Source organism: Lipophrys pholis, assembly GCF_963383615.2.
Source record: "Lipophrys pholis genome assembly, chromosome: 20".
Lineage (NCBI taxonomy): Eukaryota > Metazoa > Chordata > Actinopteri > Blenniiformes > Blenniidae > Lipophrys > Lipophrys pholis.
The window spans coordinates 10,952,514-10,967,022 of NC_137648.1; the positions used below are offsets into that span (position 1 = coordinate 10,952,514).

General features: G+C 43.7%; 1 protein-coding gene across 1 annotated transcript; it reads left to right on the forward strand.

Moving 5' to 3' along the window:
• Positions 1–1,766: 1,766 nt before the first annotated feature.
• On the forward strand, positions 1,767–14,509 carry csrnp1b (cysteine-serine-rich nuclear protein 1b). The gene is made up of 5 exons (XM_080489860.1): positions 1,767–2,026; positions 8,420–8,618; positions 10,503–10,762; positions 10,858–11,154; positions 11,271–14,509. Exons 2-5 carry the CDS (start codon positions 8,438–8,440, stop codon positions 12,267–12,269), a joined length of 1,737 nt encoding a protein of 578 aa, XP_080345986.1. The 5' UTR covers positions 1,767–2,026; positions 8,420–8,437; the 3' UTR covers positions 12,270–14,509.

Consider the following 14,509-nt stretch of genomic DNA (forward strand, 5'->3'; position numbering starts at 1 on the left):
TCAGTCGTTACAACGCGTAAAAGCACAAATGTGAAATGGCTGACGGTGAAAACCCAGTCGTCAGTGTCAGGATTCCTTTTTACGTTTAAATGGTGAGCTAATGACTTGGTAACTACATTGGAGATCATAAGATATTAGAGTCAGTCATCTGTTGATGCATATGGCCATTGTGGGTTTATTTTATGATTAATTTTTCCCATCCAAACTCTCACAAAAAAGTCTCACATCTGAGTCTACCGACACCTGTAAACAACTTCTTTCATTGCAGTTCCTGGAAATTGTTTCAAAATTGTCAACCCACAAAGACGTTTAGTCCAAAAAAATGAAACTTTATATTCTGCTACTCAACATGTTTCTAAGAAGATTTTTTTTTTATTATTTGTTTATTGTTTTTGGCAAAAAGGACTCAGAAACTTAGTGGAGAGTCCAGTTGTTGCCTAGTAACTGCTTCTACAAGAGCCCATCAACCATATGACCTCGTATGAAATCTTGTATGGTTACCGTTATAAGATTTGATGTTTGTGTGCTTTAAACAAACACGATTTAACACACTGATCAAGGAGCTTCAGCAGCTGGAAGATTTAGATTTTACATATAGATCTCATCAATCTCCTCATTGTAACAATGAGAAAAAAAAAATTGTGCAGCTTTTTCCACTCCCTGGATTGTTGCTATCTTAAGACAGATCCTTAAAAAATACTAAATACTCACAACTTCCTCCTTTAAAAAAAAAAATAAAAAAAAATAAAAGTTGATTCTTTTGTTGCTAAAAATGAGGAGGACATAAGTCGAATGTACCTTTTCTTGAGAGTAAACTAAACTGTCATTGTAAATAATACTGTGTTCAGATTGTTGTGCTGATTTGTCTTGGCTGAACGTTTTGTTTCCTCTAAATTGAGGCTTGACTTTTGTGTTTCATTTATAAGAAAGTGAGTCATGATTTGGGAGCGCTTAGTCAGTGTTTTTCTGCCTGCTGGAATTACGTCAGGTCATACAGCATCAGATCCCTCCCACGTCACAAATAGAGCTGATGTTATCTGACTCGTCACAACAGCACTCCTTCTTACTAGCAGAGTATGTGGGGACTAGTTTAAGAGTATAAATTGACCTGTGTCACAAGTTCATTTACTAGAAGTTAAGGGGGAAGAAATGGATGAAAGATTTCTATAAAAAAAAAGTTTTCTTATTTAGGATTAACAGGTTTTTTTAAATTATACTTTACTTAACTAAAAAAACAGTAAAGGGTAAAGTATATTTTAAGCAAAGTGTACTTTTTAACTGGCTATTTATGATAATGATAATAATTATTTATATGGCACCTTTAAGAACAGTTGTTCACAAAGTGCATTGACAGTAAAAACACTCAAACATAAAATCAATAAAGTAGTAGATGAAAATGAATGGCAGGTGACAACACACCAAAGGGCTAGATGGCTAAAAGAAGAGAAGAGATATGTACATAGTTGATCTAATATATTTTCCTCATTAATTCATTTCTATAATTTCCCTTTTCATAACAAAAATGCATTTAGGTGTATTCACTCAGAATCTTGTATGGTCATCTATCTATCTATCTATCTATCTATCTATCTATCTATCTATCTATCTATCTATCTATCTATCTGATGATGATCATTGTGGTGATCGTGCGTTCAGGCAGGTCTCTGGTGCCGCAGGTAGTAGTGGTACAGTACCGGAGGAGGAGAACCGGCAGGAAGCGGCGTGGGCAGCCTCAGTGTGTCACCGCCTGCGTCACAGCAGACGCCAGGAGGGAGTTTTCCACTGACGAAAAAGGCTGCGCGGCTCGACAGTCTGCTTCAGACAAGGGAAGCGCTTCAGCTGGTACGGAGCCCCGCACGCCGGAGACGCGCAGACAATAGCACCCGGGAGCCGAGTGTGTACGCGGGGATCAGCGCTGTAGCCTATTTATTCGTGCCATTTGGATTACTTACACCCCTTTATCCCATCCGACGGGCTCATCCAACGCTATTTGGTCCCCGATGGTGATCGGATACTTGAACTGCTGGTGAGTACACACACACACACACACACGCGCACAGTTCGCGGTCGGGTTATCGAAACACCGTACATTTCTGCGTTTAACCTCAGCGGAGGTTCAAACCAGATAGTTTGGATCCGGTGTGCCTGGCTCGGTTTAAATACCTTGTTTGAGTGGCTGTGTGGGGAGTGCTGGTAATAGCCAGAGTTGCATTTAAAACATTTTAGATGGAGCGGTTTGTTTAACTTGACTCACGCGTTGGCACGCGTAAAAGTGAGTTTTAACTAAGTTGCAACGCAAGCAGGTGATTATCTTGCGACGGCGAATTAAAATAATTTGTTGGTTTAGACGAAAGTCCAATGATCCGCGTCATTCATTCGCCTATTGATTATTCATATCGGCAAGTGTCCGTGATTTATCAAGCTTATACAAACTTCTCGGCTCGGTCGTGTTTTTTTTACGCGGGGGTGCGCGTTCAGTGGTGGATTTATTAAATTGGAGCGTTGATGAGGTCGTCTTTGTGTGTATTCAGCCCGTGTGGAGTTGTTCTTGTTCACCTCAGCGGTGCTGGTGCGCCTCTTGTAACTAGAGCGACTCCTGAAGGCACTACATCTGAGCGCACAGCTGACGGAGCTGCTGTCATTACAATTAACATTAATCGGGGGGGGGGGGTCAGCGCGCGCGTGTACTTACATGGGTGCGTGCGTGCGCGCGCGTCTTGATTGAATCATTGGTTTTTGATTGATAATTGATTGGACAGTGTTCCTAATGCAGGTGACTGTGCGTGCAGGCGCTGATTCAGTCTTTTTCATTGTTTGATTTTTTTTTTTTCCACAGCGTTTTAATTTTTTTTTTATTAAACAATCAGTTTTTACATATAAATAAATAAATAAAACCGGTGTAAATTAAATCCTTAGAAAAACGAAGAATGCGGCCACTGTTTATTTATTCACTGCTACTCTGACCCGCAGCTGTTTTATTAATGCATTTTTCAGGTATGACACTGTTGTCTTACGCTTTTTCTTTGTACAGCCAGACCGAATCTGTTTTTGATTTACAGGGAAAGAACAGAGACTGTATCAATTTATTCGTCTCTAGCGCGACCTCACCCGGATCTTTTTTGGAATCATGTTTTCTGGAATTAGGCTACAGAGCTGAATGATCCTTTGTTTACTGAGAAGGAATATAGCACTTGATGTTGTGCATTTAATGTGGCATGCCTTTCCTAGGAATGTCCAGGGGTGTTCAATAACTCTTTATCTCCACATATATAACAACATTTTCATTATTAGCCCCATTTTACACTCTGCCCCCCCCCCCCTCTGTAAAAAGCATAACTCGCCAGTCTGTTGCCCTCTCATGAACACTAGGCTGAATTGCATGGAGGCAACATCTCTGTGCATTATTTGAGAAAAAAAAAAAATTAAACCAAGACAAATGGCATCTATATCTCCTAGCCGCCTCTTCTCTATCATGTGATCCTGTATTCGGCTAACCTTGTGTTGCCTGCAGCTGTCAGACACAGCATAGATAATCTGGATGGCCACTTCCTGTGTGCACTGCAGTGTATGTTTCACAACCTCAGGAAGCTCGCGCACACTTTCAGTGTCTGTCTCCCCAGCTGGAAGAGGCAGCAGCAGGAGCATGCTGGGTTCAGACAAGGTTGTCTGTGCCTGCTTCATTTTGGTCACGCAGGACGGCCCCACGCTTTTGTGCCGGGAGAAGGGAGAGGAGCGAGGCGGCAGTAGAGGGTGGGTGGTTAGAAGGGGGGGGGGGGGGGGGGGGGGGTGGTAACAGGGAGCCTGCTGACAGTCTCCAACACAGCAGCACAGAGCTCTCCCATCTGCTTTGTCCTCTCCCAGCATTCCATACAGCAAATGTCCCAGACTGGAGCTCGACCCCTGAACCTGCAAGCACCTCCTCCCTTCCTCCTCACTCATGAGCAAACCCCGAAGCTGCATGTTTTCTGCCTGTAGCCTATTATGCAAAAGAGTATTCCTCAAGTTTTGTTTTTCGTTTTCATTCACTGCTTAGTTTCTGATATTTGCGAATCTGTTACAGGCAAAAGGGATATTTGACTTTCTTTACACAGTGACTACCACACTTTTCATTGAAATTAAGAAAAGCTTTTTTTTTTTTTGTCTTTTCTCTGGCTTAAAAAAAGAGTGAATGAATCGGGGATCATTCAGAGTAAAGTCCTCTGCAGGCATCACTTAGCCTGCACAGCAGATTAATGACAGTTGAGGACATGTGAGGTCCACGTGCAATCTAATACCCTGTCAGGTGTGCCAAGGAAAGGTGGCTCGCTTGAGTGCCTTGTGGGAGGAGGACTTTCCAGTGGTTAGCAGTAGAAAACACATCTGGGTTAGATAGAGCCTGTGTTCTTCTCCCACCATTACAGCCAGAGTAGCGCTGCCAGACTGGAATTCCTGTGGCTTGGAGACATGACATTATTTATTTGTTTTGTCCAATCCTCCCTCCTTCTTCCCACTACCTCTTCTTTTTGGAATCGGCCTGAGCATGGGTCAGAGCAGAGGAACAGAATGTTTCTGTGGCACAGCAGGCTTTGGGCTTCAGTGAGAACAACAGGCTCATAGAGAAGAAAGCAGCAGCAGTAGCGCTCTCCACATTGTTCCAGCAGGTGGAGCGCTTCTGACTAACAGCTGAGCTTAAGATAGGAGCTGATGTGTTTCCCCAGCTGTGTCAGAGCTGGAATTAAAGCCCACTGTCACCTCGATGGCTCTGATCAATTACCTCTGTCTTCTCAGTGACAGCACTGGGAAGTGAGAGGTGCAATACCTTGAAATCCTGAAAGTGGGAGGGACTGAGGTTAGCTGCCTGCCCAGACATGGCTCCACACACACACACACACACACACACACACACACACACACACACACACACACACACACACACACACACACACACACACACACACACACACACACACACACACACACACACACACACACACAGAAAGACTCCCAGCCTCATCATTATCACATTTTATGAGCAGTCAGTCAGACACTGCGCAGGGTTGTCAGTGTGCCATGTAAATGCTCTCGGCTGGCTTAGATTAGTGCAACTCGTCGCTCCCTCCCACACTGTTATCGGCTGGAAGGGGGCTGGACAGGTGGTGCAAGGGGGCAAAGTCAACTATGACAGCGCCAGTTTAAAAAGGTTACTTCTTGATGCCTCTGCAGGTGTAGGGCTTTGTGTAATTGTCTATTTTTAAGGCTTTTCTCAAAGCTTTTCTGTGTTTAAATGTACTGAAGGTCATGGTGACGTAAATTAAAAGTAAACTCCTTTTTTTTTTTTTTTTTTTTTTTTTTTTTTTTTAAATAACTGACGGGTGAAAAATGAGCTCTGTTGTAGTTTCAAATTTATTACATATCTTTTTGAGTAAGTAACCGGAGCCTTTTCTTACAGCTCGTTATGGCTTGTTTAAAAAATAGAGGCTCTTTAATAAGGACTTGAAAAGCCGTCTGCAGAAATGAATTGGGATTCTGGAGTCATATGAACAGCCTGTAGCTGCATGTATCAAGATAATCTTATTCGACTGACATAGTTATGCATCTGACTAGAGCTGTGTAGTGCTTCTGGTGACAAATCTCCTCGCCTGAGATTTATCTTCCCAACTCTGTGACAACTGGCTGGGGAGCACCTCAGTGGATGCGTCCTTTATCTGCCTGCCTGTGTGCGGTTGATGGAATGACAGTGATGCATAATTTAGTGCGCGCTGAAAACATGCTGTGCTCCGTCTCTGGCTCGGCTGTCCGATCACATCCATTCTCCATTTAGAGCAGACATTCACAGACACTGCTTTCTTTTGGAGCCAGCTCTGAATTCCTCTCTTTTATCTTTGTTCTTTTTTTTTTTTTTTGCTCCTTTCCCCTCTCCCTCCGCCCTTCTGCAAATGAGTCATTGCGCGATGTTGTCTTTTTACCCCCTGTCCCTTGTTCCATCCACTCTCCGTGCTCCCTTAGCCTTGTGCAGTGGGTGCAGTGGCTGAACAGGCTGAGAAGCTCCAGATTGACTACAAGCCGTCCCCTTGCCAGGATTAACCTCTCGCCATTGTTTCTGCCCATTGAACAGGATTAACAAATCAATGTGTCAGGTAGACTGCAGTCAAGAGACAATGACCCAGTTCTGACACCGCTGCCCCCCCTCCCACCTCCATCCCTCTCCTCCTCTTCTGCCTCACTGCAGCTTTTAATTAAAAAGACTTTGCTTAGCTGGCGCTATGTACTCCCTTGAGGTAGACTCACAGCTTTGTTTTCATTTTTTTTGCTGGGAATTTCGGGTGGAAATGATCACAAAAATTGGGAGGTGAACTCTTGTGCACACTTCTGTTCCTGAACGGAAAAAAAAATATGTATGCAGCAATTTAAAACACACGTGTTGTCTGATAAGCAACCGCATCAGCCACAGATGTTGCATCCAGGTGTTTCCACACATTCAAAGCAAATCCCACTATGTGATCATTTCCAGTAGCTGTGAAAGGCTTTTGGAGATTATTTAATGCTCGAGTGAACTGATGGATGGCGATCCAGGGGCTTCTGTTCTCATTGGTCCTGAAATGTAAGAGCCATTGAGACGGCTACAGTGGAGAGGAAGCCTATTTGTTTGTTGTAGAGACGGTACGCGTCAGCTTGACCTATTGCAAGGTGATTCATTCATCATACGTGCACTGGGGACAACAATATCTGACTGCAGCAATAACAATAACCCCCTATACATCTGCGAAGCTGCCACCACTGCCTATCCTGAGGTGTCAGCCTCTTGCCCTTGACTCTAACGTCGCCTTTATCCTTGTCAAAGGTGTACAGGTTTTGCATAATTGCTCCATGTTGCATGCTGAAATGACCCCTCCCCTGCATACTAGCATAGTTTTTATTTTTTTTATTTTCTTCGAGTGCTGATCCTTGCATAACACCATAAGACCAGCCAGGCATGCAGCTCACACACGGAGTTAAAGTACCATTTAAAGCCGCTGGAGGATTTGACTTGTATCCAGCCTTTGGCACATTGAGCTGTCCTGTTTACAGGACAGTTTATTTGTGTGTCTCTGTCATGTTATGTCTAATAATTGACATGGAACTTGATGAGATCTGTACTATTAAATGATCTAAAAAGAAAAAAAACCTGTCAAACTTGACACACTACTATGCTATCTTTGACTGACACAATTCTGTGTCGCCAAAAAAACACCTTTTGAGGGAAAAAAAAATTGCAGTTTCAAAAGTCTAACCGCAGTCACTGGCTGCGATTTCAAACAGTTTGATGGTGAAATGACCTTTTTATGGGTGACGTTAAAGTCTCTTTGCCCAATTTCCACATCATAGTTGGGGGTGCCTGGGCTGGCGTGCGGCCTCGTCATGTCTCCCCTCTTGTTTCACTTCCTTCCTCTCTCCACCTCCAAATCGCTCCTCGTTCAAACTGGCAATTCACCCCCAGACAGTGACAATGACCCGTCCTGTCTTGCAGCCACCACCGTCTTGCACTTCCCAGAAGTTGTGAAAGTGGTAGTCTGTTGTTTGGAGATGCGACTCGACAAATTTCTATCACATAAAAAAAAGAACACACAAGCTGCAACCTTCCCTCTTATTAAACTTGCTAGCTTCTCATGTCTGTGTTTTCTGTTCTTTTCTCTTCCTGGAACAAAGACGGGCATTTTAGTTTATTCATTGACTGGAATATGAATGAAATACAGGTGATGAAGATATACTATGCCGTACTTTGTAAGACAGACGTGGTTCAGGGCTTCTCTTGTTTTAAGAGCTTTGACTGGAATCATCTTTTTGACCGGTCTCTCTCAAAGGACCGATTGTTTGTGCTGCTGAACCAGCAGTCTCTCACATGAGATCTCTGAAGGATTTGATTAGTTGCATAACAAAACATCTTGAGTATGCACACTTTTTTTTTTTACACGTGATGATCACATTAAACAAGACGAGTGACAAATTACCCAGGCTTTGTCTTGCATAGTTGATTGTGGCTTGTTGATTTAAAGGCTACATACGGAGAGAGATTGAAATGTCCATGGCTGCATGATTAGGTCACCTTTTGTTCCAGGTTTTCTCTAATCAATGGATTTGCTGAGCTGATGGGATTTGGAAGAAGGTTAAGGGTCTGGTAATTGTTGACTTAGGCAAATGGGACTGATTGATTGCTTCCTCTGCCATGGCGAACTCCCACTCTCGGCTGAGTGTAGCACGAGACTGGGATGCTCGCAGTGTCACATGGCCGAGCACTGGACTCGCATGCATCAGTAACAATGCAAAAGCTACTGTGTCCATGCAGTCCTTTTTTTCTTTCTTTTTTTTTTTCTCTCATTTGTTCGTGAGGAAGTCCTTTTGTAAAACTGTTCAAAAGAGTATAAATGATTTGCTAACGTCCGCCCTCTGATCCTTTCTGCAGATTGTTCGCGTAAGCGCCATGAGTGGGCTTCTGAAGAGGAAGTTTGAGGAGGTGGATGAGGACCCATGCTACTCCTCACCCTCTCCCTCCTCCCTCTCCTCGGCCTGCTCAGGCTGGGACTCTGAGGGGGAGAGCTGCTACTCAGACACCCTGGATTCCACTCCCAGCAATCCCAGCTCCCCGGCAACACATTTCAACAGTGAGTGTCCTCTTCCAGCAACAATAAATCATAGAAAGAGCTGATAGTGCCTTCTCCCACCTTGTCTTTAACATCCGCAGAGGTTCTGATAACAAACCTATAAAATTGGGGGAGAGGTTAAGGAATTTAGGCAGCTGGCAGCCCATGAAACACTTCACAGAAATGATTCCAGACTTCTGCAATGAATACTTCTTTTGATTTTATGCCCTGAAGCTGCAAAATGGCTAATCGCATTATGCAGTGACTGCTCACCTTGGCTCCATCTCCACCTTTCGCTCGAAGCCTTGCGGACAGACACGGTCTCACCCTTCCTCGAGAGATGTGGGTCGAGGTGCTCCAGGCTGATTCTGTCTCGGCATGGGTGCGTCTGCCGGTCTTTAGGGGACCGGCCAGGCTGGAGAGGGATTGTGGTGTACAGGAGAAGGGCAAACAGTTGTGAGGTTTCCAGGATGGTGGGGCAGCGAGCCAGGAAGAGAAGCGTGGCAGGCTGCCAAGGCTAGGAACACATAGAGCCTTGTCTGAAGCCCGGGCGTGCACCCAGCACAGGTGCTGAAAGAGGCTGGGTGAAGGGATACAGAGAAGAGGGGGGGAAGGACAATCAAGAAAAAGAAAAAAAAGCATGCAGACACATTGCAAAGAGCCGATTGAGTGTACAATTAGAATCCAGTGTTGATGTTGGAACATAAAGTTGTTTGCCATTGTGAAGCGAAAGGATGATAAACCTCCAGCAAGCAGTCTCATTTAGAGGCACTAGAGAAGGTGTCATTTGTCTCCAATGGGTGTCATAAGCTTGACTGGATTTGATGGATGTGTATCTGAACCTGGCAGTTTATTTCATCTGCATTACCCCCTTGCAGCAGATAAGATCCACAGTAAAGCTATTGTGTATCGCTTACCTGTATTGAGAGGAAAGGTCACTCTTATTCCTCTGAGCTAAAATTATTCCATATATATTGGCTTTTGTGAATTTCAGTGCCAGTTGTTCAGGGTGTAGGACAAAAAAAGCTCCTTGGCTGAGAAAATGGGAATCTACAAGGGATTTCCCACCACATAATGGGTTTTTGCCCAACACATGTGGATTATCATCCGCACAGAAACACACAAGCAAAAAAAAAAAAGAAAAAGCTGTGGTTGGTAAAAGTAGAGGAAAAAGTTGCTTGTCCTTATGCGAGGCTCAAAAGTTGTGTTAGATATTCCTGGACAGAGGAAGTGGAATTTATAATAAAGCTTAAATAATTGTTGGGCTTTTTCCCCTCGCATGTGGTTCCACTTTGATTCCCCATATGGTTTCACTGTATCGGTCTGTGTATAGAAAGACGGCTCGTTGCTGTGGGTCCTAAATGTTTTTAACAGAAAGAAGACCTTTGACTTCTCTGTTACTGGGCCATTCTACGGGGCTTGTCAGCAAGCAGCAAAACCAGGGTGGGCAGTTTTTTTTTTTTTTTTTTTTTTTTTCATTCCTGTTCCGAGAGCTCCACTTCCATTCTCCACCCCATCTGGAAGCCTCAAGCATTTACTTGAGCAGTTTGTGATCCTGGCTGCTCTGCTTCCTCTGCTGTGTTGGCCACCAAAGGGAAATTCCTGTGTTGGGTGTTTTTTGTCGCACAGGAGGACAAGAAACAAAGCTACGTGGTTTCTTGGTAGTTTTAGGTTTCACTTTACAGGATATAAGTGTGTGGGACTCCTGTTAGCAGTGTTCTTTAATTGGGTACATGATACCGTGCGGGCAATAAATCGGAGGGGTGTCCTTTTACAGGCTGCTTAGCAGCATTTGCACTTATCTAAGGGATTTAAATGGTGGGGTCTTATGCCATCTAGTGGCGTATAAAGATGAATCAAAACCCTAGTATTTATTTTAAATCTTTTTCTTCTTTTAATCCACAGCAACATCCATCCTCAAGAAATCCAAAAGAGCACGGCGGAGCAATGTGACGTTTGACCAGGTGACGGTGTTCTTCTTCCCTCGGTGCCAGGGCTTCACCAGTGTTCCCAGTCGAGGCGGATGCACTCTGGGCATGATGCAGCGCCACAGTGCACATCGCACGTATACACTCGCAGAGTTTGCTGTGGAGCAGCGGCTCCTACGCCGGGAGAAATTTCTCAACAGGCTCAGGGAAGAGAAGCTGGAAGCTCTCAAGTTGAAGGTGAGCAAACTTGCATAAAAGTAGAAAATCTCACTCTTTCCTTCAGTTGGCCAACGTGACAAATAAACTTTTATTTTTACAACCCCCCTCTTCAGCTGACAAAGAATGGCACCCAGGAGAGCGAGGAGGCAGAGCAGCTTACAGTGGATGACATCCCGGAGCAGGACATCGACATCACTGGAGCCAACCTAGAAGAGGGCTCTTTTCTCCAGCCTTACCCGTCGAAACGGCGCTATGCACTGCTCAAAGCAGCCGGTGTGAAGAAGATTGACAAGGAGGAAAAGAGGCAGCTGCATGAGTTGAGGCTCTCCAGGGAGAACTGTGGTTGTGACTGCCAGGGTTTCTGTGAGCCGGAGACGTGTAGCTGTAGCCTGGCTGGCATCAAGTGTCAGGTAAGAGCTGAGAAAGCGCCTCTAAGATTTCATCTTCTCAACAGACACAATGCAACTGTGAGTTTGCGTTGCCTCACTTAGACAAGATATTCACCGGCTTCCTTTTTTTCCTGTAGATGGACCATTCCTCTTTCCCGTGTGGCTGTACGAAGGACGGCTGTGGAAACACGGAGGGCCGCATCGAGTTCAACTCCACCCGGGTACAGACGCATTACATCCACACCATCATGAAGCTGGAGTTGGAGAAGCGGCTGGAGGAGCAGTCGAGTACGGAGGAGGAGGAGGAAAACACAACAGGTGCCGCCCCTCTACCAGCAGTGCCCTCCTTCCCCTTTAGCTCCGAACTGGCAACAGCTGGCGAGAACAGTTGCAGCAGCGACATGACAGACTTATCAGACTGTTCGGGTCAGAGCGAGGACTCGGAGGCGGGCGACGCCCCACGTGACCACCACAACCAGCTGGATGTCGACGAGAAAGGCCTGAGCCGCATCCTCTGTTTCAGCGACAGCGAGAACTGCTCGAGGAGCAGCAGGGACGGAGGGGATAAGAACAATAAAGACACTTGTGGCTTGGATCAACAGCAAGAGCAGCAGCAGCCATCTATGGAGGCTTTCAGTAGCTTTAGCATTGTGGACTTTGGCGATGAGAACGACAATATAGACGCCGCGCTGTTGGCGTCTGCAGATGATCACACAGACAATCGAGCAACAGCCATTTCAGAACTTTTGGATGAGAACGCCAACCAGGGAAACGGACTTTTCCACAGCATCAGTGTGCCACACACGCCCTCTCCCACCATTGACCGCTCGGCGAGCTACAACATGGACTTGAGCCTTTCTTCTGAGTCAGATCTGGAGTTTTTTGATGGCTTCCCCTGTCTAGGGCCCAGCTCTCTTTACAACTCCCTGAAGGAGTACGAGCACATGGACAACTTTTTTCAATTTCAGTTGCCTAGTTACCCCAGTTTCCCTGCAGCGAGCGACCCTGGGACTTGCCTCTTAGAGTCACTGATTGGCCTTTCAGAATCTGTCCCAGAGCCCCCCGCCACATTTACGGACAATCAGCTGTTGGAGGAAGCCATGAAATTGTCAGTGATGGAGTCTGTGAAAGTTTGACGAAACGTGAAAAAATGTGCGGACAGTGCAAGTAAAACCGGTTTGGGAGGGGAATGGAAATGCACATAAGATGTCAACATGTTGGAGCAAGCTTTTATTTCCCTCATGCCAACTACATGTACAATTTTCAGATTTGCCTTCAAAATGTTAGAAAAGCAGTTTGGGAATATTGCTGTGTGAGATGGCAGCTAGTGTTAAAAGTGAAAAGATCCAAAAGCAGAGGTTAAATTGACCAGGCCCTCAGAAACCAATGATGGCTCTCAATTCCTAAGAAAGCTCTTTTAACCAAACCAAGACCACCAACCATATTGTACACAGGAACCAACTTTAACTGGGGCCAGGTTGGGATTCTCAACACGGCTGAATGTGCACCTCAGGGATTTTTTTTTTTCTAGCTTTCTAGCTTTTGGAGGCGATGTATGGTGACCATTGCTGTGATGGCCTTCATATGAATCCCGAGTCAAATGGCAACATAATCCTGTTCACAACTGGAGCAGGCGGGGTCCTCCCTGTGTAAAATCCTGAAGCTAGAGGATTCTTTCTCCTCGAGATCTCTCCCCAGGGTCTCAAATGGTACAAAATGAAAAAAAAATCCCTCTAAAAGCTCCTCGATCTGCACTTTATCTGTGAAAAATAGTTATGTATGAATAGGCATTGTTTTGGTCATATGGGATCGATTCAACAGTTCAACGCTAAATTATGGAGTTTCATATTTATGAGCTGGGTCACTATAGAATGAATGCTCATACCATCACAAGCTGTAGCTGTATTGTCTTTTAAATTATTTCCTTTACGATTTTATTTTATTTATTTCTGAGAAAGCTTACTTTCACTCAAGCAGCACTGTGGTTTGATATTTTCGCCTGAAAGTGCAATCTTCCTTCCTTTTTTCCATATCACATTTCAGCATTGTTATGGGAACTGGGACCACAAGTCCATCAGAAAGTATTTAATATCTATTCTCTTTTAACATTTTTTTTTTTTTTGGTAACTTATTATGTCATTATTTCATTAGTTATTTAATTTAGGACATTATGGCAATAAAATGGGCTGTTATAAAGTTTACTGGATGTGCCTGCTTATCAGGGGAGCCATGCCTGCCGACGGTGTGTGCACAGTGCTTCCATCTAAGCTTTGGGACTGAAAACTGTGGAATCTCCCTAATCACTGAAACTAAATTATGGGTCTATTGTATCGCTGCCTATACTATAACCATAGAAAAATTACACTAATATTTTGTAACTAATTTATGTAGGGTGACAAAAGAATTCTAATCACTGACAAATTGAATATTTTATTAAGCAAAATGAGTAATTTTCAATCTGGGACAACCTTTGTTATATATGAATTATAGAGAAATGTATACTTATGAAGGTTATTGCTCTCCAGCATTTTGAAGTATTTTTCATAGGCAGTCGTATGGTTAGATATCTTAGAGAAATGCCACTAAAACTAAGAAAAATTGCAAAGATCAATTTGATTGTATTCTGAATTCTTGGAAGTCTGTGACTTGGGTTACAAGATGTTATAAAAAATTACACATGTAAAGGGTCTTGGTGGATAGAAACTGCATATATTATACAGTTTCTATCGTACACACAAACCCTGAAATTTGAAGAGTTGCCTCATTAATTGTAGACCTTTCAAAGGTGATTGTGCTGTCACCTGTGTGAAAAGCTGAGGGATACTACATAGTTGATGTACATATCTCACCCTTTCTACAGCTGTTTCAACAGCCTTTCTGGACCCTTTAGAAAATATGCATGCAGGTCCTGTTTGGTAAAACTTGTTCTGATTAATTGTATACTTTGAAAAGTGCAGTGTGCACATCGGAAATGTATTATTCGCCTTTTTTTAATTACTTTGAAATCCATCTGATATTGGTTTCTCATGCCGCGAAGAGGGCACAAATTTTTGTGAGTATTTGTTTTTCTTGTACAAAAAAAAAACTATCAAAGCTCATGAAGAAATGGCAACCGTGAGTGTTTATCAATGTAATGTATTACAGTACAGTTTATTTTGTTTTTGAAGAACGTGTCTTACTTTTTTATTTTTTTTTTTTGCCTTTTGTGTTGTACATATTTCTGCTTGAATGGTCCTGCAGAGCAAACAAAGCTGCTTTATTTTTTACATATTCACACATTAACCTGCTGTTCAAAAACAGTTTCTTTCATCTAAGCCATTTTGACAGCCTGTCCCTCCAAATAATAATAAAAAAAAAACATTTTCTAAGTGCTGGA

Coding starts and splice junctions, on each gene's coding strand:
- csrnp1b (XM_080489860.1), top strand. CDS start 8,438: ATGAGTGGGCTTCTGAAGAGGAAGTTTGAGGAGGTGGATGAGGACCCA. Junction 8,619..10,502: donor CCCGGCAACACATTTCAACA/GTGAGTGTCCTC, acceptor TTTAATCCACAG/CAACATCCATCCTCAAGAAA. Junction 10,763..10,857: donor TGGAAGCTCTCAAGTTGAAG/GTGAGCAAACTT, acceptor CCCCCTCTTCAG/CTGACAAAGAATGGCACCCA.